This window comes from Tachypleus tridentatus, chromosome 3 (assembly GCF_004210375.1).
Source record: "Tachypleus tridentatus isolate NWPU-2018 chromosome 3, ASM421037v1, whole genome shotgun sequence".
NCBI classification, from domain to species: Eukaryota; Metazoa; Arthropoda; class Merostomata; order Xiphosura; family Limulidae; genus Tachypleus; species Tachypleus tridentatus.
In genome coordinates, this window is record NC_134827.1 from 78,213,035 (window position 1) to 78,238,766 (window position 25,732).

The 25,732-nt window shown below is 32.7% G+C and overlaps 1 protein-coding gene across 1 annotated transcript in view; it reads left to right on the top strand.

Annotated features, from left to right (window-relative positions):
• Nucleotides 1-1,380: 1,380 nt before the first annotated feature.
• The window catches only part of LOC143246097 (motile sperm domain-containing protein 2-like), a 30,352-nt gene continuing 6,000 nt past the window's right edge, over nucleotides 1,381-25,732 (top strand). The window contains exons 1-6 of the mRNA XM_076492313.1: nucleotides 1,381-1,667; nucleotides 7,028-7,174; nucleotides 8,870-8,956; nucleotides 10,124-10,278; nucleotides 12,933-12,993; nucleotides 13,863-13,901. Of these exons, the coding sequence (XP_076348428.1) occupies nucleotides 1,553-1,667; nucleotides 7,028-7,174; nucleotides 8,870-8,956; nucleotides 10,124-10,278; nucleotides 12,933-12,993; nucleotides 13,863-13,901 (604 nt within the window). The 5' untranslated portion in view covers nucleotides 1,381-1,552. The remainder of the gene's footprint in view (nucleotides 1,668-7,027; nucleotides 7,175-8,869; nucleotides 8,957-10,123; nucleotides 10,279-12,932; nucleotides 12,994-13,862; nucleotides 13,902-25,732) is intronic.

Sequence of the window (25,732 nt, forward strand, 5' to 3'; positions counted from 1 at the left end):
AGTAAATATATCCCACGATTTAGAAAATGACGAAACCTGCTGCATATCATATACTCTCGACATCAGCAGAAAAATAACCAACAGTTGACAAAAACTAGTAACAAAATATGACATTCCAGTTAATACCAAATTTGTTCAAAAACCAGGCACAAGATTAAGGTTTATACTATGTAAAAACTACACTGACAAACACAACACCAACATTATTTATAAAATACAATGTGTTAACCGCCACGACTTCTATATTGGAGAAACAAGTAGAAAATTTGAAACCAGATTCAAAGAACATAAAAAGTCACATGTTTTCGAACACTGCAAATCAAATAAACACAACATAACCATAAAAAATACCCAAATACTAAATAAAAAACAAACATAAACAAACGCAAAATTTAAAAACCTTACTTATACAACAACTCAAGCCCAAAATAAATCAATACAGAGGAATACTTTTATACCTATATTAATAAATATATCCAACATCTAAGCATGCCCTCTACATTCCTACACTCAATTACACACCGCCTTCAAACATATGATCAGCTATCGGTCAGTTACCTCTTTCTTTCTTTGTGAACCTGACGATGACCGAAGAAGGTCGAAATTTTGTTCACTCTTCTATATAGTGCTTTCTCTACACATACCAGCCGTTTTTTTTTTACATAATTTTCTCTACAAGTGGGTTTTCTCGTTATCACGGATAAGTCGTTTACGGTCATAATAATGTTGGGAATGCCTTGGCATTCGGATTATTCTCGAGGCATAAGGATTATTCTTTTGGAAAAGAAACATTTCGTTAAATACTTAAATAGCTCAGTCATTTTATTCAGTCTTATTTCGTTATCTCGCTTGTGTACATTTGAATCTAAAACTAAAATATAATGATAATCTTTGTTTGTATAAGCATTTCGATTTGATAGAACCACCACAATTCTGTAAGGAAGTTGTACAAATCTTTACCTGAACTTTTACACATTTCTAAATTGTTTTATATATTTTTAAGTTAATACCGTGAAGAACATTAAAGTACGTAAACGTAAATATTTCTTGAAAACTGCAAATAGTATTTTTTTTTTAAATAAAAAAGACTTCATGAGTGCTAGCTAACTGGTTTCCCTCACGTGTGATATTTACATTGTATGGACGACAACGATAGACCGAAATACGCTTTTGCCTTCGAACATTCTTTATGTCTCACGAAGTTATAATCTGGCAAAATATATAAGTTTACTTTCTAATCCATGTGACGTCAGTGACAAAGATACCGAGTTCGCTAAGTTACGCAGTTTTGATTGGCTCGTTAGAATCAGGTTTTATACATAAACAATGGACAGAGGTTTAAGGCTTATTTCGAGAGAGAAAAGTGTCAGTTGAGATAGTATATTTAACTATAAACGTTTGAATATAAAATATAAATTTAGTAAAATAAAAATAGTAGCTGAAAGTTGTTAACTTACTGGTTCTTTGAATCGAAAGGAACAGTATATATATTGTAATTCATTTTACTTTATTGAAACTCCTGTTTCTCACTTTCCTAGGTGAGAATTTTAATATGGGTCATATAAAAACTAGACTCGTCAATGAGGTAGAAAATTTTAGCGGTATAGAAGACGTGGAAAAACTTCGGCAGAAAGTTCTTAAACATCTAGAACAAGAAAACTGGACTGGTGAGTGAAATTACGTCCTGCAATATTTACAATAACATAAATTTAAGACCTAAGCAACGTTCAAAATACTTCACTGGCGTTGTATTTTCATATCTTTGGTTGGATTTTTGAAAGATCAAAATGCGTATGTGGTGTTAGGAGAGGGGTCTTGTACATGATAGATTAAAAAAACACACGAAGGTTTGTAGTGGACAGTTTAAACACATCAGTAACTGGCCTAAATCAAATGCCCCTTGATGTTCATCCTGACGTCTCTACCGATAAATTAGTAAACTCACTTTTATTTTTGGAAATTGCCATAAGATGGCACCCCAAAAACGATTGTATTTACATATATTAATTGATAAAACTATAACCGTAGTACAATGACTCGTGTGTGTTTGTGTGTTTTTGGAATTTCGCACAAAGCTACTCGAGGGCTATCTGTGCTAGCCGTCCCTAATTTAGTAGTGTAAGACTAGAGCGAAGGCAGCTAGTCATCACCACCCACTTCCCACTCTTGGGCTACTCTTTTACCAACGAATAGTGGGATTGACCATAACATTATAACGGCCCCACGGCTGGGAGGGCGAGCATGTTTGGCGCGAAGGGGATGCGAATCCGCGACCCTCAGATTACGAGTCGCACGCCTTAACACGCTTGGCCATGCCGGGCCGCGCCGTTTGAGAACGTTTCTAATGAGATTCTGCATTGTATGGAATGTTCTACAGAAACAACGTAATGCAGATACTATTGAGGAAATAATTTTATACAGGTTGATCGTTTGGAATTTTAGGTTAAGAAAGATGACCAAGGAAGGTCGAAACGTTGTTCTCTCCTTATCAATAAAAGTGTACATACCCATACTAGCTGTTCTGAGATACATTTTTATTTGAAGTCGGTTTCTCGTCATCAAGAAAAGATAGTACACATCTTGAGCATATTTCTTTACAAATTTTCCAAATCCTGTTGAGGTCGTATGACAAATATAGCCTGGGGCATTACCTTTTGTAGCCTTGTCTTGCTGTTTTATGTGGTATTTGCATTCTCAAGGTCTAAAGACTTAAGGAAACACAGTCTTACCCTCTTGTCATGGATTGTGTCCTGCTTGACGTTTTTGATTGCTACATAGAACAGAAACGTCAACATTAAAAGAGCTTCTCTTCTGATTGGTCAGCGACACAGAGAGACATGTTTTGTGATTGTAGTTTTGAGGGACATTGGTACGGATTTGTTCTGACCTCTAATAGTTTTCTATTTCTAGACGTTGGCTGCATGGCACTATTAACTTGTAGCCACGAGCATTCACCCTACACAATGGATGGAGGTCATTATAGGTCACCCAGAATCTTAACCTAAAACCCAGCACAGGACAGAAGTCTTGAAGAAACTGAGACTGTGGAAATTTTATTTTCAACAATACACGGAACCAGAGATCATTCTGTGCACCTGACCTTCTTAAACTTCTTAACCTCTGTATTAATTCTTTATTCGTCATGCATGCTAATTGTGTGAAATAACTTTATTCAACTTTTTTATTTAACCCCCACCAAGTGCACAATCAGTCAATCTCTAGTTCTTCAGTAAATGCCCAGCATGGCCAGGTAAGTTAAGGCGTTCGACTCGTAATCTGAGGATCGCGGGTTCGAATCTTCGTCACACCAAACATGCTCACTTTTTCAGCCGTGAGGGCGTTATAACGTGACGGTCAATCCCACTATTCGTACGTAAAAGAGTAGCCCAAGAGTTGGCGGTGGGTGGTGATGACTAGTCTTACACCGCTAAATTAGGGACGGCTAGCGCAGATATCCCTTGAGTAGCTTTATGTGAAATTCAAACACAAACAAACAAAACAAACACTCAGTAAATAGTATCCCACTTTCCCGCTTCACAATTTAAACGTCTTGTCTTGTCTCCTTCAGTACACTTCTAACAGACAACTATACTTTGTTACTTGCACATAATAACTCCAGAACTTTTCGCTTTTCTGGAGAACGGGTGATTCTGTGTAAGTTATCCTCAAATTACACCCCCCCCCATCCTCCCCGATCATCGCTCTCTCTCTCTTTTATGGTCATTTGGGTATTTGTGTTTGTATACCCAGGAGGGTCAGGTTGTGTCGACTTCTTCCTCCTTCCTTTGTATTTGTTTTAGCGACTGTTAAGTGTATTTATAAATTTTACACGAGGGCCATAGTAACCCGCACTTACTCAGGTCCCCTATCAGGGGAATGTCCATGCACTATCTACATATACACTTGGTGTATATATATCATTTCTCTTAATAGTTCCATAACAATTCGCACTATCATTAGATAGGTATCAGCTATAAAACATTCGCATAAATCCCTTTCAATGTTTATTTAGTTAATTCCTAAACTAGTGTGGAATCTAGTTTACAGGTGGCCCTTTTGTTTTATTTGGAAATATATATTCGAGGGGAAAGATGTTTAGGACTATTCTCATCGTGTATACAGTACCTGTCTAGTTCGCCTACTAGTTCATTTTTTCTCAATTTTTTATGAAAATAATTTATTGTACTATGTAGAAGTCTATCTGCTATGGGTCTAATGTATGTTTTATATATAACATTCAAACATGGCGCTATTTCTTTCCAGGTGGCAAAAAAATAAAATAAACTTTTGGTTATTCTTAGCCTCATAAAACAAACGTAAAATTTGATGATCAACATTAAAGGTTTGTTTGTTTGTTTTGTATTTCGCGCAAAGCTACATGAGGGCTATCTACGCTAGCTGCCCCTAATTTAGCAGTGTAAGACGAAAGGGAAGGCAGCTAGTCATTACTATCCATTGCCAGCCCTTGGGTTACTCTTTTACCAACGAATAGTGGGATTGATCGTAACAGTATAACGCACCCACGGCTGAAAGGGCGAGCATGTATGGTGTGACAGGGATTCGAACCCGCGACCCGCGGATGACGAGTGAAGTGCTTTAACCACCTGACCATGACAGGCCCTCCAACTTAAAGGTTCACTTCTTCGATTGATTTCAATGAAATACGAGGCTTCGTTAAATACTCATAGTAGACCCTCATTTTGTCCAACGTACTGCAAAAACAGATAACAGCAAAATATATTGGGACAAACTTCCTGTTACTTGACGATACAGATATAAAAACGAATTAAACTGACCGTATGGACTTTCGTTATTTATAATTTGAAACAGGAACAGTAACGTATTTCGAGGAATAAAACGAGGACCAAGTAATCGTGTAAAACGTATTTCAAATAATTGTTTAAATATATTTCTCGTTGTCACTTCTGAAATTACGTTTTTTGAATCGTTTTTTTATTTTTTTAATATCGCGCAAAGCTACACGCTAGCCGTCCCTAATTTAGCAGCGCTACCCAACGCCAACTCGTGGGTTACTTTTTTTACCAACAAATAGTAGGATGGACCATCACATTATAATGCCTCCCACCTGAAACGACAAGCATATTTGTTGTGTAATGAGGATCCAGTTCTGATACTTTCATACAGGGAGTCGAGCTCCCTGACCACCTGGCTATGTAGGGCCTTCTCGAAAATAATTAAATACACTCACCCATCCCTCTTATAAATATATTTTGAGGTAAAACACTTTGTAGCTGTAATGTCCCACATAAAATACCTCTTTTTTTAAAGGTGAATTTTACAGAAAAAAAGAAAACTTTGCAGTCAAAAGAACTACTCATACTTATTAATTTTGCAGCTTCACATTTTTTATAAAAAATATGTGCTAATAAATGAAACATAGAACTTGGTGCAGAAAGAGGCCTTTCCGAGCGGCAATCCGAACGTTTTAGTTTTTACGTTTGCCGCTAGGAAAAGTACTGTGACGTAATAGTTGCCAAACAAACCGTCAACGCTAGCGCGTTGAATGTAAATAAACATGGCCAGTGCATACGGAGAAACAGAGGCGGAGTCTGTTTTGACTTTGTGTTCTGAACAGTGTTGAGTAGCACCATATCAATTCAAACCTACTCTGAACGAACCTAGAACAGTTACTTTTGACACATATCTGACAAGTTCTAGTGATGAGAACAGTTCCATGAGCAAGAGTAGCGGAACTGTGAGTGATACTGATAGCGCCCAGACCGGTTGCGAGTCATCATACCTCCAATGGAAGAATGGTAAGTCTAAGTCATAACAACAAATATGGTCTGTATTTTTTTACGTGCAATTTTAAGCATCTCGAAATTTGTCTGGTGTTTATAAATTATTGGTATCACAGACTGGGTTTTATTTGTTTATATTTTGCCGACTATGGTAACTAATACTAGGTCCTTCCACAATCATTGTACCGGGTATTTATGACATGGAACAAAATGAATTTCAATTATACGTCATAATTCTTTTATAAAATCAAACTAGATGTAGCAATCTGAATAGTTAATTTAATATTTACCATAAATGTATAATTTATATGACATATTCCGTATGTTTGTGCAAGGTGTAAGTGTGGTTTATGCGAGGAGATGTCAACCAGGAGAGAGTGCGTTTGTTGTCGCTCGTACGACAAGGTGTCAAATCGATTAAAAGATGAAGAGTGCATTACCCAGACTCGAGGCTTTGATGGAAATTGCCTGAATATCGATGTCTTGGAAGTATCATACTATGAATTTGTTGACTTGAATGATGAGGAGTTAAGTCACGAGTGTGTATTTTTCAAGATGCAGATAAACCTAAAATAGTATATTTGAGTTTAACCTACAATTAAAGATATCGTTTATTCAAAACTATGATTCTACTTGAAACCCACGGAATCCAAAACAGTGGGATCCGACACAAAACATGAGCGTAAAAAGTGATCTTGACAAAGCTTTGGTGTGAAGGAGTCCAGTTCTTCCTATTGACCATCCGCACCCACTGTCACCACCTTGCTGGTTTCTTCTCCTTGCACGGAAACGAAAAGAAGCTTTTGCCCGATGCCGAACCGTTTTTACAACCATAAGCAACGCAGTAAACCATGTTATAAAACAAACATAATGTAGCAATATCAAGACAAAAATAGTATCACAAAGTATGTAATCCGAAAAAGCACTGATAGATTTACATAAAACACCAGCACTGAAAGGAACAAAATGGTCGGCGCGCAACGAAGCGTGTTTGGCAACTATTACGTCATAGATGTAAAACGTCACGGAAACATCCAAACGACCGAGAGGAACTTGAGTTTGAGAACCCGCATATTTTGTTTCATTTTTTACTCAAAAACTAAAGTGTTTAAAAATATGGCAACTACACAGGAATTATATCTAACCAAAGTACAGTTTCTAAGGCAATTATTAAAATTGTTGAAAATTCACCTTTAAATAATATTTTCTGTGCATATATGCTGAAATGAAGTGTTTTAATTACCTTGGGTAATTATTTTTTTCAGGTGTTTATGATTCACGAGATGTGCAACGTCTCAAAGACGACGATTACTACTGTAAACGAATTTTGAAACACCAGTCTGGAAATATAGATGATGCTGTGGAACTAGTCAAAAACATATTCAAATGGCGACAGAAAATGGCTATTAATGGTTAGTCTTATTTTTTCTTTATTTCCTTGCCCTGTGACAATAAAAACAATATAAATATAAACATGTCTGGTACAATTCCTTTGATTTCACATGAAATCATTGAAATGGCTCTTGGGTGCTTGCTCGTATACGACAGCTGGAAACAAGCCTTTTCAACGCTTTACATCTTATAACAAGCATAGTAATCCCCCGGTGGGACATCATAAAATCTTCGAATTTACCATGCTAAAATCAGAGGTTCGATTCCCCTCGGTGGACACAGCAGATATCTCCATGTGGCTTTGCTATAAGAAAATCACACACATATACACAACAAGGATATTAAATAAACTTAAATATTGTAATTAACTGACGTCCAAGTGAGCTCTTAATACGAACGTGTACTATAGAATCGTGGGTAAGTGTTTCATTTAAAATAATATCATCTATTTACTCTGTCTATTGTGGCACTCGCATCGACTTCCTTTTTAATGTAGTTATGAATGTTTCTGAATATGCAGTCACTACAGTACATCACTAAACTAATTCGTTAAAATTCATTCAAATTCAAACATACTTAATTTCTCATATTTATGCATTAACATACTTTTTCACAAGTTAAGTATAAGTCCTGTTTTGTTTGACTTCTCATGACAAAAATATAACTCAATTCTCTGTCATTTCAATTTAATACGACACTGACCCTGACACCAGTTTTTCAAAACTAAAGCTGATAGAGGAATATTTGTTTGTTTGTTTATTTTTGAATTTCTCGCAAAGCTACACGAGGGCTATCTGCGTTAGCCGTCCCTGATTTAACAGTAGAAACTCCAGGATAGAGGGAAAGCAGCTAGTCATCACCACTCATCTGCAACTCTTGGACTCGTAGTTTATCAACAAATTGTGGGATTGACCGTGCAACTATTACACCTCTATGGCTGAAAGGGCGAGCATGTTTGGTGTGACGGGGTTGTGAAGTTTGAATTGCGAGTCGAGAGCCCTAACCATTGGCCATGCCGGGTGGTTAAGGAATGAAAGAAACCTTTTGTATTGCCACAATAAATATCGTTAAACCTCGTAGAAAGAAACGAAATTCTGGACTCTGTGAGCTCTATCATTAGCTAACTCCTAATATGACAAATACAAGTTTTAGTTTGGATTTAACATGTGTGGCGTAATATTTTTATTTTCACTCCTAATATTTTTAAAATTTATTTTATATTTATCTATGAAAATTTTCTATATATGTTTTTATCTTTTTAGGTCGTCCCCTCTCCTAGTGAACTTATACTGTTACAAACCGGGCTTCGATACCCGTAGCTTTATCTATAAAAACAAACAAATCTTTTTAGTCTTTTCTACTTAATTTCTTGTTCATCGATTTTCGTACCATTATTTCACATTATGAATGCTCAATACAGTTTCCATTTTAAATTTATTCTAGTTAAAGAGTTAAACGGTTTCTTATTTTTTAGCCTCCCGCTAGTACAGCGGTAAGTCTAAGGATTTACAACACTAAAATCAGGTTCGATTCTCCTCGGTGGATACAGCAGATAACCCGATGTGGCTTTGCTACAAGAAAAACACACACATTTTTCATACTTGTACCAAAGATATTGCAGTCAATTTCAGACACTTGAAATCATTTTTGCTTATAAGTGATAAAATTATGTAAGGCTTTCGATGCTCATAAAATGACTTTTTTTTTCCCCAAAGACCTAACTGAAGAAGGTATAGATCCTGAAATAGTTAAGATGGGTGCTGTTTTTCCATACAATAAAGATAAAGAAGGAAGTCCGTTATGTAAGTACAGTTATCTTTCTGTCAAAAACATATTAATATCATGGTATTCGGGACAGTCCAAAGGTTAGATACTTCCATATATAAACCTTTGCCGTGTAGATAACATTTGATTTGTAGCTCTGGCCCCGTGTATCATAATTATGACCTTTAATACATGCTCTTGTATTAATTTAAATCAGATGAATATTAAAAGGGGCCTCGTTTGTTTCGAATTTCGCGCAAAGCTACACGAGGGTTATGTGTGCTCTCCGTTCTTAATTTAACAGTAAACATAGAGGGAAGAGAGCTAGTCCTCACCTCCCATCGCCAACTCTGGGACTACTATTTTACAACTGAATGGTGGGATTGACTATCACATTATAACGCCTCCATGGATAAAAGGATGAGTATGTTTCATGGTACGGGGATTCGAACCCAGAACCTTCTAATTGTGAGTCGAGTGTTCTAAACATCTGGCCATGCGAGGCCCTTGTAAACCTCTCTTGTAGTATGATATTAGTATATGTTGGCCCAAAGATGTAGATTGATTATGTTTCATGGTACGGGGATTCGAACCCGCGACCTTGATATTATGAGTCAGGTTCCTTAGCCACCTGGCCATGCAGGGTTCTCTTCTCATCAAGAAGCTACTCGTAACTTAATAACGAGATTGACTGTCATTCTTTACGACTTTCTCAAGGGTGGTTGGTATCACTACATGTCTCGGAAGGCCCGGCATGGCCAAGCGTGTGAAGGCGTGCGACTCGTGATCTGAGGGTTGCGGGTTCGCATCCCCGTCGCGCCAAACATGCTCTCCCCTTTCAATAAATACAATATTTCTTCATGACGAGAAACCCACTTGAAATAAAAATGTATCTCAGAACCGCTGGTATGGGTATTAACACTGTTATTGCATTTTCATATAAAACAGTACCCAGTATGGCCATAACTTATGAATTGAGAGCCTAGAGAGAAGGACACTAGTCAAGAGCACTAACTTCTAATTCTTGGGCTACTCTTAAGTAACCGAAGTATCCCAAATTGAAATTGAACACTAAAGAAAAAATGATTGAATCTACAAAAAATGAAATAAAAAACTAAATTAGTTATAAGGTTTTATTTAGCAGTAGTTTAAAAATATTATAATTGAAATATTTTATTAGATCTGTATTATTTATTTTTTGCCAGTGATTTTAAAGGTAAATTGTCACAGAAAAGATCCAGATACGAGAGATGAGCGACGAAAAGTCGTAGCGTATTGGGTAGAAAAACTCGAGAGGGAAAGAAGAGGAGAATCTGTGTCTGTTCTGATAGATTGTTCAAACTCTGTATTGGCGAACATGGTACGTTATGATTTTATTGAGAATATGACTTTGTTGCACTAGGCTGTTTTAAACTTAGAATAAGGACGAACAAGCTCGGTCTGAAGAGACTGCATTATCATATTATAATTGAACTCTTGCTTGAATGATACTGGAAAAACGTTTTTATTACGCACTGTACAACCCCCAACTTCACGAAATTTTTATTCTGTGTGCATATAGATTTGAAATAGGGTCACGATTTTCCGTTTCGCCTCCGTTTCTTGCCATGAATAATTTTATTTTTCTTCATTCTCAGGGTGCAAATATGAAGCATCACACGCAGAGCTAATGACTGGTGCCATCTATACAAATAGTTGAGAGATACATTCAAATTTATGGTTTCACATTTCGTGTTTAGCTGTTTTTATGGTTGTTTTTTAATTATATATAAAGGAAACAACTTTTCATGTCCTAAGATAACTTTCATTAGTTATGAATTTACATAATTTCCGTCCAGGCCACTGGTACCCCAGCTAGTATAAATAATAAGAGTTAACATCAGAGCAAGCTATTTATTTGGAATGAAATCAAAGTAAACCTGGTAAATACACTTTCTTCACGTTTCTACTTACAATGGTTTGAATTCATCATTGAATATGCTTGCTGTTAACGATATTTTGGCCATAATCTCAGTATCTTATGATATTAGATAATTTTTCATATTATTTATAGAAATGGCACAAAACTGTTATACAGTGTGGAAATACTAATGTTATGCTTTGTTACGTGTAGTTTTGTTACCCTTAAAGTATTTTATTGTTGTTTCTAATGGTGTGATTTTTTAACTTTCAACATCGTGCAAGCGTTAAACATTGATCTCCTTGTTCTTGTACTGCTAATCTTGACGAAACATAACACAATGGTGAAACATTACCAGAAGTAAAAAGGATTTTCTTGTTATTATCTGGAGAGTAAGGGTATTTTTCCGTTTAAGTCAGTTTTAAGTCAATTTTTAGCAACAGTCAGCCGTCAGGTTATTCTGACCACAGGCTCTGGCCTGGCTTCCTTACCTTATGCCACCCTTGTCCAAATCTCCCTTCTCACGCATCACTTTCATATCCCCACCTGACTTCTTCACCTTAAATAAGTTAAAATAAAATAAAGGCAAACTCCTATACAAAGTTCAATAATCTTTCACGTGAGGGGACGAAGAGGAACCACAACGTTTCTGACCATCCTTGTTGGGGAGAGAATTCTTCAAACTTCTCTCTCTCTAAACTAAACCCCTGCCAAGTTCGTTTCGTTTCACACACTGACCTGATGACGAGAAGCAGAGGATTTTCAAAACGTTGTCCTCTGCACTTGTGTCTCTCCAACAGGCAGTGACCGTCCATTCTACAAAGCTTCATCAAAAATGAAACAAATACTAGTAAGAAAAAAGGTACCATATTGTGACCAAAAGAAAGTACAGTAATGGCTAAAACTTGAAGGTGTATTATAAAATACGTGTTTTAAATAAAGACTGAGTTTAGTTAATTACTGAGTTTTTTCTAGTTTCACTTCTATTCATCATTTTTAAAAGAACTTGTGTAAATCACAAACTCGTTAATTTTTTTTAACTTGAAGCCTTACAACTTGCAGAATAATATAAACATTTACAATAAATAAAAAATAAATAAAAAAGATTCAAAATTAAAGATAGTATATTATATGATCAATCAAAGCTTTGAATTTAAAAAGCGATCTTAATTTATTTTCGTAAACATGCACATCAATATCTAATTTTTGCAGACAGATGCAAAACAACTGGAGCTCCAAGATGGCGTCCTTTTGACACATTTTCAGAGCCCCATTATCGTATTCAATTTATTATGCGAGATTTACGAATGATCTATAAAAAACACATTAGTGTGACATAACCAAAGAGACAATAAACATTTTTCCCATTCAAAATATGTATATGTGTTTAATATTTCAAAAAATTGATTTTCATTTGTTGTGGTATGTTTTCATACAGTGGAGCTCCGTTAAGCCTCTGTATTTGGGGGGTCAACCTACTTAACCGCGGCTTAAACCTTTGTGACTGAAAAGCCGAAGTCGCCAACAGCTCCGCCGAGGAGCCTCATCCGGGCCATTGCGTGATCATTATATCGGATTATCGAATTAAAAATAATACTTTAATTATTGATCACTTTTCTCACGGATTTACCGCGGATTAACTTTAAAGTATGAAGAGGTGTGATTCGGTAACAATGGCGGTCTCCATAAAGCTGACATAGAAAGCGGATAAGGTAGATTAACGGTCGATTTCTATTGTAATATATTTTATTTATTTCCCAAATTAAAGCAAATCCTTTTTAAATATTCCCTTGAAGTTATAAAGCCAGGATTAAATTCGTAAGCCGCGTTTTTACACGTTCTTAAATTAGCGGTGAGCCGCGATAATCCTCGCTCACATCTCTCACAAGACTTGCTACAGCGGCTTAAGCGATTTCGCGGTTTACTGGTCCGCGGCTTAATGGCGCTCCACTGTATTTAAATACAGATCTTATATATTCTAATGTTAGTGTTATATATTACTTGACAAAAAAAGTAAAAAAAAAAGAACTAAACATTCAAACACATGGAAAATCTTAATTGAAAACAATTCTAAAAATCATAGCGAATAATAAGTACTTGTACTGCTTTTTTAGGACGTGGGCTTTACAACGTACGTGATGTCTCTATTTATAACCTACTATCCAATGTTCATTGGTGAGTAATACTTAATTCCGTAGAAGAAATTTAGGTGTTATTTTAAGAAACACCTTAGGCATATGCTAACTTCAGTCTTAAAGTTGTAAACTTGCTGGTTTTAATATTTCGCTACTTTGTTTTGCTTTCGTCTCTTTATCTTTTCTCTTTCTTGCCTTGTTTATTACTTTTAATTCTAAGCATCAGATCGTAATTTTTGTTTACCAGTATTTGCATATGACAGTTTTATACAACAATGATACAAAATAGAAAACAATATAATCATGGAGTGCGAGAAAAAGAAAGGAATATAAGATATAAAAAAGGAACCATACTGAGACCAGTAGGAAGTTGAGCATTAGATAAAAAATAATGTTATTTTTATATCTCTTTTCAACTTAGCGGTGTGTCTTTGTATGGAATAGCATGAATACCAGCTTTTTGACAAATGTTATTGTTAAAAGAGAGACATAACTGCAACGGAAGTCTCAACTTCGTGATTAGCACTGTGACTTATTTATACTTATAGTTAGAATACTTGTTGATAGAGAGATACGATTGGAAGCCCGAACTCGGTGATAAGCACTGTAATTTATTTATCATTATTATTTGTGCTTCCTTACACCATAAAAACCGAAAATATGTTCATTCAATCAATTTACAATGCAAATGTTTTATCGATTTTCGAACTCGAGTTTAGTTTTCTTACTTTAGTTGCTCTTCGGCTAGTTTTATTTACATCTGTTTAAAATGCTTAGCTACGAGTCTTAAGCCCAGTAACTAAGTCTTCATTCTATGAATCTCCACTATAGAGTACATATATTTTCATAATTACTTTGTAATTTCTTGCTGTTGCAGTTATTTTAATTCACATCTCTCAAATTTTTCAGACCACATTTATGTATTTGAAATGCCGTGGATAATGAACGGTAAGTGGGTGTGTGTTTCCTTATAGTAAAACCACATCTGGCTATCTACTGTGTCCACCGCACTCTTGATTTTTAAAGTTGTAAATCCGAAGGCTTACCTTACCGCTGTCCTACTTGAGTGGTGGGGACATTTTTATAAGCAGTCTCTTCTTTATTCTATTTGTATTGTGTTTATATGTTTACGGGCTTGTAATCCTAAAATCTAGGGTTAGATTCCTCGCGGTGGGCCTAGCAGATAGCTCGATATGATTGTGACGTCCGTAGATGCCAATTAAAGTAAATCTCTGTAGAGTGTAATTAACAGTGTAGTTAAGTAATTATGGGAAGAAGTTGTAAAACCACTGCACGAAATATCTGTTAAATGATTGTCCAATAAGAAGTTATTAATGGAGTAAAGAAAGGTTAAGCAGAAGTAAACATTACTGTACTATTTTAAAACATTGAAGAACAAAGTCAGCATTTTATTTACATTATATATCACTGTATGTTTTATTATTCTCTTTAATTTAGTTCCTTTTGCTGTTTAATTGTTCTGTTACATTTCGATTAAAAAATTAAATAGTTTCAATATAAGTGTATAGAATATACAAAGAGTTGATTTTTGTTTGTTTTGAATTGCGTGTAAAGCTACTCGAGGGCTGTCTACGCTAGCCGTCCCTAATTTAACAGTGTAAGTCAAGGGGAAAGATAGCTAGCAAACACCACCCACCGTTATGTCTTGATACCTATTTTTACCAATGAATAGTTGAATTATCTGGAACAAAGAACGATAGGGCGATCATATTCGGTTACCATGGAAAGGGCTGAATACGTTCTATTAAGGCTGATTTTGTGAGATTTATGATGTCACTATAGTTCACATTCCCATTCTACATTTGACGTGTAGTTTGACAGTAATTTTGTTTATATTGCAAAAGGCTTTGTCGCAAGACTGTCACTTCCGAAACATACCATTCCTCCCTGTAGTGTTTCCATAATTCATCTAAAGTAGAGAAATGATGGTTTCTCAGCGCCTGTTTCGTCTATCCAATCGTACAGAAATATCTACAGGCGCTGCGTTTGGCGACATGGCCTGTATGGGGTAGCTTGAATACCAGTTTTATTCTCCAACTAATTGAAACATGCTATAGTTCAACAGGAAGTATGAATAGAAGCCTTATCTTGTTGAGTTCATAGTCTGATGGCCTCGTTTTCAGACAGAGGTCCTTTTTTATTTTTTTGCATTCTGCTGATTGGGAGAAGTACACAGCTTTTTCAAGTGATTTTTGTTCTCACAGATACTCACCTATTAAAAGCCATCACGTTTTGCTTACAATGACTTGATTATGGCTTATTTCAGGTCTGTTTTGGGACAGTCTTGGTGTCCCAGGTTGATCCATGTTTCTTTGCTCTTCTATACCATTAAATAAAAGAAATATCCCTATCTTGGAAAAGACTGTTACACATCTTTCCAAAAGTGGTATCAAGCTACATAAGAATGCCAAGCATTTTCAAAATATAATTCTGATAAAAAAATTCAATGCCTACATTATACTGTTTGTCATTTCTACACGACTTACTGATTTGCTTATTCAAAATCGTTTTAACATAACCTACTTCTTCCTATCTACAAGAACTATTCATACTTTTACACACACAGAGACCCAAATAAGTATGCACCTTGCTTAATATTAATTGTTCAACAAAGTTAAATTACTAAACATTTTTGCTTATAGGGAAGAATCAAGCTTATTTCACACCTATGATCATATAAAAAACATTTGCTTCTGAAGAGAATACTTGTGGGTTAGGTTATTTTGTCTGTTTGTTAAGTGAAATGTTGTTAAGCACACCATTATCAATAGAAATATGCTGATCACGTTTATTTTATTTATTTTCTTTAACCTTTCTTTCAGCTTTATTGACTTGCCTTCAACCTTTCCTCCAGTTTTATTCCCTTGCCTTGAACCTTTCCATCAGCTTTATTGACTTACCTTCCACCTTGAAAATTTCCTCAAGGTCTATTGATTTGTCTTCAAAATTAAAAATTTCCTCTGAATTTATTGACTTTTTATCAACCTTTCTTCCAATTTTATTGACTTGTCTTCAACCTTAAAATTTTCCTCAAGGTGTATTAACTTGTTATTAACCTTTCTTCCAGCTTTATTGACTTACCTTCAACCTTAAGATTTTCCTCTAGGTTTATTGACGTGTTTTCAACCATTCTTCCAGTTTTATTGACTTACTTAAAATTTTCCTGTAGATTTATTGACTTGTTTTCGACATTTCTTTCAGCTTTATTCAATTACCTTTAACCTTTCCCCCAACTTAATTGATTTGTCTTCAACCTTAAAATTTTTCTCTAGGTTTATTGACTTGTTTTCAACCTTTCTTCAATTTTATTGACTTACCTTCAACCTTAAAAATTTCCTCTAGGTTTATTGTCTTGTTTTCAACATTTTTTCCAGTTTAATTAACTTATCTACAACCTTAAAAATTTTCTCCTAGGTTTATTGACTGGTTTTCAACCTTTATTCCAGTTTTATTGACTTATCTTTAATGATTCTCCCAAGTTAATTGACTTGTCTTCAACCTTAAAATTTTTCTCTAGGTTTATTGACTTGTTTTCAACATTTCTTCCAGTTTTATTGACTTATCTTCAACCTTAAAAATTTTCGCCTAGGTTTATTGACTGGTTTTCATCCTTTCTTCTAGTTTTATTGACTTATCTTTAACCATTTCCCCATTTAATCGACTTGTCTTCAATCTTAAAATTTTTCTCTAGGTTTATTGATTTGTTTTCAACATTTCTTTCAGCTTTATTGACTTACCTTCAACCTTAAATATTTTCTCTAGGTTTATTGTCTTGTTTTCAATTTTTCTTCCAGTTTTATTGACTTACCTTCAACCTTAAAAATTTCCTCTAGGTTTATTGACTTGTTTTTGACATTTCTTTCAGCTTTATTCACTTACCTTTAACCTTTCCCCCAATTTAATTGACTTGTCTTCAACCTTAAAATTTTCCTCTAGGTTTATTGACTGGTATTCAACCTTTTTTCCAGTATTATTGACTTACTTAAAATTTTCCTCTAGGTTTATTGATTTGTTTTCAACATTTCTTTCAGCTTTATTGACTTACCTTCAACCTTGAATATTTTCTCTAGGTTTATTGTCTTTTTTTTTCAACTTTTCTTCCAGTTTTATTGACTTACCTTCAACCTCAAAAATTTCCTCTAGGTTTATTGACTTGTTTTCAACCTTTCTTCCAGTTTTATTGACTTACCTTCAAATTAAAAAAAAAAATCCTTTAGGTTTCTTGACTTATCTTCAACCTTAAAAATTTTCCTCTGGGTTTATTAACTTGTTTTTAACCTTTCTTTCAGTTTTATTGACTTACCTTCAATCTTAAAATTTTTTTCTACGTTTATTGACTGGTTTTCAACCTTTTTTTCTAGTTTTATTGACTTACTTATAATTTTTCTGTAGGCTTAATGACTTGTTTTCAACATTTTATTCAGCTTTATTTACTTACCTTTAACATTTCCCCCAATTTAATTGACTTGTCTTCAACCTTAAAATTTTTCTCTAGGTTTATTGTCTTGTTTTCAACCTTTCTTCAATTTTATTGACTTACCTTCAACCTTAAAAATTTCCTCTAGATTTATTGTCTTGTTTTCAACATTTTTTCCAGTTTTATTAACTTATCTTCAACCTTAAAAATTTTCTCCTAGGTTTATTGACTGGTTTTCAACCTTTATTCCAGTTTTATTGACTTATCTTTCACCATTTTTCCCATTTAATCGACTTGTCTTCAACCTTTTTTTCCAGTTTTATTGACTTACCTTCAAATTAAAAAAAAATCCTTTAGGTTTATTGACTTCTCTTTAACCTTAAAAATTTTCCTCTGGGTTTATTAACTTGTTTTTAACCTTTCAGTTTTATTGACTTACCTTCAATCTTAAAATTTTCCTCTAGGGTTATTGACTTGTTTTCAACTTTTCTTCCAGTTTTATTGACTTACCTTCAACCTTAAAAATTTCCTCCAGGTTTATTGACTTGTTTTTGACATTTCTTTCAGCTTTATTCACTTACCTTTAACCCTTACCCCAATTTAATTGACTTGTCTTCAACCTTAAAATTTTCCTCTAGATTTATTGACTGGTATTCAACCTTTTTTCCAGTATTATTGACTTACTTAAAATTTTCCTCTAGGTTTATTGATTTGTTTTCAACATTTCTTTCAGCTTTATTGACTTACCTTCAATCTTAAAATTTTCTTCTACGTTTATTGCCTGGTTTTCAACCTTTATTCTAGTTTTATTGACTTACTTATAATTTTTCTGTAGGCTTATTGACTTGTTTTCAACATTTCTTTCAGCTTTATTGACTTACCTTCAACCTTAAATATTTTCTCTAGGTTTATTGTCTTGTTTTCAACTTTTCTTCCAGTTTTATTGACTTTCCTTCAACGTCAAAAATTTCCTCTAGGTTTATTGTCTTGTTTTCAAAATTTTTTCCAGTTTTATTAACTTATCTTCAACCTTAAATATTTTCTCTAGGTTTATTGTCTTGTTTTCAACTTTTCTTCCAGTTTTATTGACTTACTTTCAACCTCAAAAATTTTCTCTTGGTTTATTGACTTGTTTTCAACCTTTTTTCCAGCTTCATAGACTAACCTTCAAATTTTAAAAAAATCCTTTAGGTTTATTGACTTATCTTCAACCTTAAAAATTTTCCTCTGGGTTTATTAACTTATTTTTACCTTTCTTTCAGTTTTATTGACTTACCTTCAATCTTAAAATTTTTTTCTACGTTTATTGACTGGTTTTCAACCTTTCTTCTAGTTTTATTGACTTACTTATAATTTTTCTGTAGGCTTATTGACTTGTTTTCAACATTTCTTCCAGCTTTATTGACTTACCTACAACCTTAAAAATTTCCTCTAGGTTTATTGTCTTGTTTTCAATATATTTTCCAGTTTTATTAACTTATCTTCAACCTTAAAAATTTTCTCCTAGGTTTATTGACTGGTTTTCAACCTTTATTCCAGTTTTATTGACTTATCTTTCACCATTTCTTTCATTTAATCGACTTGTCTTCAACCTTTTTCTCCAGTTTTATTGACTTACTTAAAATTTTCCTCTAGGTTTATTGACTTGTTTTCAACTTTTCTTCCAGTTTTATTGACTTACCTTCAACCTTAAAAATTTCCTCTAGGTTTATTGTCTTGTTTTCAATATATTTTCCAGTTTTATTAACTTATCTTCAACCTTAAAATTTTCTCCTAGGTTTATTGACTGGTTTTCAACCTTTATTCCAGTTTTATTGACTTATCTTTCACCATTTCTCCCATTTAATCGACTTGTCTTCAACCTTTTTCTCCAGTTTTATTGACTTACTTAAAATTTTCCTCTAGGTTTATAGACTTGTTTTCAACTTTTCTTCCAGTTTTATTGACTTACCTTCAATCTTAAAAATTTCCTCCAGGTTTATTGACTTGTTTTGACATTTCTTTCAACTTTATTCACTTACCTTTAACCTTTCCCCCAATTTAATTGACTTGTCTTCAACCATAAAATTTTCCTCCAGATTTATTGACTGGTATTCAACCTTTTTTCCAGTATTATTGACTTACTTAAAATTTTCCTCTAGGTTTAATGATTTGTTTTCAACATTTCTTTCAGCTTTATTGACTTACCTTCAACCTTAAATATTTTCTCTAGGTTTATTGTCTTGTTTTCAACTTTTCTTCCAGTTTTATTGACTTACTTTCAAATTTTAAAAAAATCCTTTAGGTTTATTGACTTATCTTCAACCTTAAAAATTTTCCTCTGGGTTTATTAACTTGTTTTAACCTTTCTTTCAGTTTTATTGACTTACCTTCAATCTTAAAATTTTCTTCTACGTTTATTGACTGGTTTTCAACCTTTCTTCTAGTTTTATTGACTTACTTATAATTTTTCTGTAGGCTTATTGACTTGTTTTCAACATTTCTTTCAGCTTTATTGACTTACCTTCAATCTTAAAATTTTCTTCTACGTTTATTGCCTGGTTTTCAACCTTTTTTCTAGTTTTATTGACTTACTTATAATTTTTCTGTAGGCTTATTGACTTGTTTTCAACATTTCTTTCAGCTTTATTGACTTACCTTCAACCTTAAATATTTTCTCTAGGTTTATTGTCTTGTTTTCAACTTTTCTTCCAGTTTTATTGACTTTCCTTCAACGTCAAAAATTTCCTCTAGGTTTATTGTCTTGTTTTCAAAATTTTTTCCAGTTTTATTAACTTATCTTCAACCTTAAATATTTTCTCTAGGTTTATTGTCTTGTTTTCAACTTTTCTTCCAGTTTTATTGACTTACTTTCAACCTCAAAAATTTTCTCTTGGTTTATTGACTTGTTTTCAACCTTTTTCCAGCTTCATAGACTAACCTTCAAATTTTAAAAAATCCTTTAGGTTTATTGACTTATCTTCAACCTTAAAATTTTCCTCTGGGTTTATTAACTTATTTTTACCTTTCTTTCAGTTTTATTGACTTACCTTCAATCTTAAATTTTTTTCTACGTTTATTGACTGGTTTTCAACCTTTCTTCTAGTTTTATTGACTTACTTATAATTTTTCTGTAGGCTTATTGACTTGTTTTCAACATTTCTTCCAGCTTTATTGACTTACCTTCAACCTTAAAAATTTCCTCTAGGTTTATTGTCTTGTTTTCAATATATTTTCCAGTTTTATTAACTTATCTTCAACCTTAAAATTTTCTCCTAGGTTTATTGACTGGTTTTCAACCTTTATTCCAGTTTTATTGACTTATCTTTCACCATTTCTTTCATTTAATCGACTTGTCTTCAACCTTTTTCTCCAGTTTTATTGACTTACTTAAAATTTTCCTCTAGGTTTATTGACTTGTTTTCAACTTTTCTTCCAGTTTTATTGACTTACCTTCAACCTTAAAAATTTCCTCTAGGTTTATTGTCTTGTTTTCAATATATTTTCCAGTTTTATTAACTTATCTTCAACCTTAAAAATTTTCTCCTAGGTTTATTGACTGGTTTTCAACCTTTATTCCAGTTTTATTGACTTATCTTTCACCATTTCTCCCATTTAATCGACTTGTCTTCAACCTTTTTCTCCAGTTTTATTGACTTACTTAAAATTTTCCTCTAGGTTTATAGACTTGTTTTCAACTTTTCTTCCAGTTTTATTGACTTACCTTCAATCTTAAAAATTTCCTCCAGGTTTATTGACTTGTTTTTGACATTTCTTTCAACTTTATTCACTTACCTTTAACCTTTCCCCCAATTTAATTGACTTGTCTTCAACCATAAAATTTTCCTCCAGATTTATTGACTGGTATTCAACCTTTTTTCCAGTATTATTGACTTACTTAAAATTTTCCTCTAGGTTTAATGATTTGTTTTCAACATTTCTTTCAGCTTTATTGACTTACCTTCAACCTTAAATATTTTCTCTAGGTTTATTGTCTTGTTTTCAACTTTTCTTCCAGTTTTATTGACTTACTTTCAAATTTTAAAAAAATCCTTTAGGTTTATTGACTTATCTTCAACCTTAAAAATTTTCCTCTGGGTTTATTAACTTGTTTTAACCTTTCTTTCAGTTTTATTGACTTACCTTCAATCTTAAAATTTTCTTCTACGTTTATTGACTGGTTTTCAACCTTTCTTCTAGTTTTATTGACTTACTTATAATTTTTCTGTAGGCTTATTGACTTGTTTTCAACATTTCTTTCAGCTTTATTGACTTACCTTCAACATTAGATATTTTCTCTAGGTTTATTGTCTTTTTTTTTCAACTTTTCTTCCAGTTTTATTGACTTACCTTCAACCTCAAAAATTTCCTCTAGGTTTATTGACTTGTTTTCAACCTTTCTTCCAGTTTTATTGACTTACCTTCAAATTAAAAAAAAAATCCTTTCGGTTTCTTGACTTATCTTCAACCTTAAAAATTTTCCTCTGGGTTTATTAACTTGTTTTTAACCTTTCTTTCAGTTTTATTGACTTACCTTCAATCTTAAAATTTTTTTCTACGTTTATTGACTGGTTTTCAACCTTTTTTCTAGTTTTATTGACTTACTTATAATTTTTCTGTAGGCTTACTGACTTGTTTTCAACATTTTATTCAGCTTTATTTACTTACCTTTAACATTTCCCCCAATTTAATTGACTTGTCTTCAACCTTAAAATTTTTCTCTAGGTTTATTGTCTTGTTTTCAACCTTTCTTCAATTTTATTGACTTACCTTCAACCTTAAAAATTTCCTCTAGATTTATTGTCTTGTTTTCAACATTTTTTCCAGTTTTATTAACTTATCTTCAACCTTAAAAATTTTCTCCTAGGTTTATTGACTGGTTTTCAACCTTTATTCCAGTTTTATTGACTTATCTTTCACCATTTTTCCCATTTAATCGACTTGTCTTCAACCTTTTTTTCCAGTTTTATTGACTTACCTTCAAATTAAAAAAAAAATCCTTTAGGTTTATTGACTTCTCTTTAACCTTAAAAATTTTCCTCTGGGTTTATTAACTTGTTTTTAACCTTTCAGTTTTATTGACTTACCTTCAACCTTAAAAATTTCCTCCAGGTTTATTGACTTGTTTTTGACATTTCTTTCAGCTTTATTCACTTACCTTTAACCCTTACCCCAATTTAATTGACTTGTCTTCAACCTTAAAATTTTCCTCTAGATTTATTGACTGGTATTCAACCTTTTTTCCAGTATTATTGACTTACTTAAAATTTTCCTCTAGGTTTATTGATTTGTTTTCAACATTTCTTTCAGCTTTATTGACTTACCTTCAATCTTAAAATTTTCTTCTACGTTTATTGCCTGGTTTTCAACCTTTTTTCTAGTTTTATTGACTTACTTATAATTTTTCTGTAGGCTTATTGACTTGTTTTCAACATTTCTTTCAGCTTTATTGACTTACCTTCAACCTTAAATATTTTCTCTAGGTTTATTGTCTTGTTTTCAACTTTTCTTCCAGTTTTATTGACTTTCCTTCAACGTCAAAAATTTCCTCTAGGTTTATTGTCTTGTTTTCAAAATTTTTTCCAGTTTTATTAACTTATCTTCAACCTTAAATATTTTCTCTAGGTTTATTGTCTTGTTTTCAACTTTTCTTCCAGTTTTATTGACTTACTTTCAACCTCAAAATTTTTCTCTTGGTTTATTGACTTGTTTTCAACCTTTTTTCCAGCTTCATAGACTAACTTTCAAATTTTAAAAAAATCCTTTAGGTTTATTGACTTATCTTCAACCTTAAAATTTTCCTCTGGGTTTATTAACTTATTTTTACCTTTCTTTCAGTTTTATTGACTTACCTTCAATCTTAAAATTTTCTTCTACGTTTATTGACTGGTTTTCAACCTTTCTTCTAGTTTTATTGACTTACTTATAATTTTTCTGTAGGCTTATTGACTTGTTTTCAACATTTCTTCCAGCTTTATTGACTTACCTTCAACATTAAATATTTTCTCTAGGTTTATTGTCTTGTTTTCAATATATTTTCCAGTTTTATTAACTTATCTTCAACCTTAAAAATTTTCTCCTAGGTTTATTGACTGGTTTTCAACCTTTATTCCAGTTTTATTGACTTATCTTTCACCATTTCTCCCATTTAATCGACTTGTCTTCAACTTTTTTCTCCAGTTTTATTGACTTACTTAAAATTTTCCTCTAGGTTTATTGACTTGTTTTCAACTTTTCTTCCAGTTTTATTGACTTACCTTCAACCTTAAAAATTTCCTCCAGGTTTATTGACTTGTTTTTGACATTTCTTTCAACTTTATTCACTTACCTTTAACCTTTCCCCCAATTTAATTGACTTGTCTTCAACCATAAAATTTTCCTCCAGATTTATTGACTGGTATTCAACCTTTTTTCCAGTATTATTGACTTACTTAAAATTTTCCTCTAGGTTTATTGATTTGTTTTCAACATTACTTTCAGCTTTATTGACTTACCTTCAACCTTAAATATTTTCTCTAGGTTTATTGTCTTGTTTTCAACTTTTCTTCCAGTTTTATTGACTTACTTTCAAATTTTAAAAAAATCCTTTAGGTTTATTGGCTTATCTTCAACCTTAAAAATTTTCCTCTGGGTTTATTAACTTGTTTTAACCTTTCTTTCAGTTTTATTGACTTACCTTCAATCTTAAAATTTTCTTCTACGTTTATTGACTGGTTTTCAACCTTTCTTCTAGTTTTATTGACTTACTTATAATTTTTCTGTAGGCTTATTGACTTGTTTTCAACATTTCTTTCAGCTTTATTGACTTACCTTCAAAATTAGATATTTTCTCTAGGTTTATTGTCTTGTTTTCAACTTTTCTTCCAGTTTTATTGAGTTACCTTCAACGTCAAAAATTTCCTCTGGGTTTATTGACTTGTTTTCAAACTTTCTTCCAGTTTTATTGACTTACCTTTAAATTTAAAAAATTTCCTCTAGGTTTATTGACTTGTTTTCATCCTTTCTTCCAGTTTTATTGACTTACCTTCAAATTAAAAAAAAAATCCTTTAGGTTTATTGACTTATCTTCAACCTTAAAAATTTTCCTCTGGGTTTATTAACTTGTTTTTAACCTTTCTTTCAGTTTTATTGACTTACCTTCAACCTTAAAAATTTCCTCCAGGTTTATTGACTTGTTTTTTACATTTCTTTCAGCTTTATTCACTTACCTTTAACCTTTCCCCCAATTTAATTGACTTGTCTTCAACCTTAAAATTTTCCTCTAGATTTATTGACTGGTATTCAACCTTTTTTCCAGTATTATTGACTTACTTAAAATTTTCCTCTAGGTTTATTGATTTGTTTTCAACATTTCTTTCAGCTTTATTGACTTACCTTCAACCTCAAAAATTTCCTCTTGGTTTATTTACTTGTTTTCAACCTTTCTTCCAGTTTCATTGACTTACCTTCAAATTAAAAAAAAAAATCCTTTAGGTTTATTGACTTATCTTCAACCTTAAAAATTGTCCTCTGGGTTTATTAACTTGTTTTTAACCTTTCTTTCAGTTTTATTGACTTACCTTCAATCTTAAAATTTTCTTCTACGTTTATTGACTTGTTTTCAACCTTTCTTCTAGTTTTATTGACTTACTTATAATTTTTCTGTAGGCTTATTGACTTGTTTTCAACATTTTTTTCAGCTTTATTTACTTACCTTTAACCTTTCCCCCAGTTTAATTGACTTGTCTTCAACCTTAAAATTTTACTCTAGGTTTATTGACTGGTTTTCAAACTTTCTTCCAGTTTTATTGACATACCTTTATCCTTATAATTTTCCTCTAGGTTTATTGACTTGTTTTCAACCTTTTTTCCATCTTTATTGACTTACTTTCAACCTTAAAATTTTCTTGTATGTTTATTGACTTGTTTTTAATCTACCATTCTTCCAGTTTTATTGACTTCAACCTTAAAATTTTTCTCTAGGTTTATTGACTTGTTTTCTGTCTTTCTTCCAGTTTTATTGACTTACTTAACATTTTCCTGTAGGATTATTGACTTATTTTCAACATTTCTTTAAGCATTATTAACTTACCTTTAACCTTTCCCCCAGTTCAATTGACTAGTCTTCAACCTTTAAATTTTCCTCTGAGTTTATTGACTTGTTTTCAGCTTTTCTTCCAGTTTTATTGACTTACCTTCAACCTTAAAAATTTTCCTCTGGGTTTACTGACTTGCTTACAATATTTCTTCCAGTTTTATTGACTTACCTTTAAATTTAAAAAATTTCCTCAAAGTTTATTGACTGGTTTTCAACCTTTTTTCTAGTTTTATTGACTTACTTATAATTTTTCTGTAGTATTATTGACTTGTTTTCAACATTTTT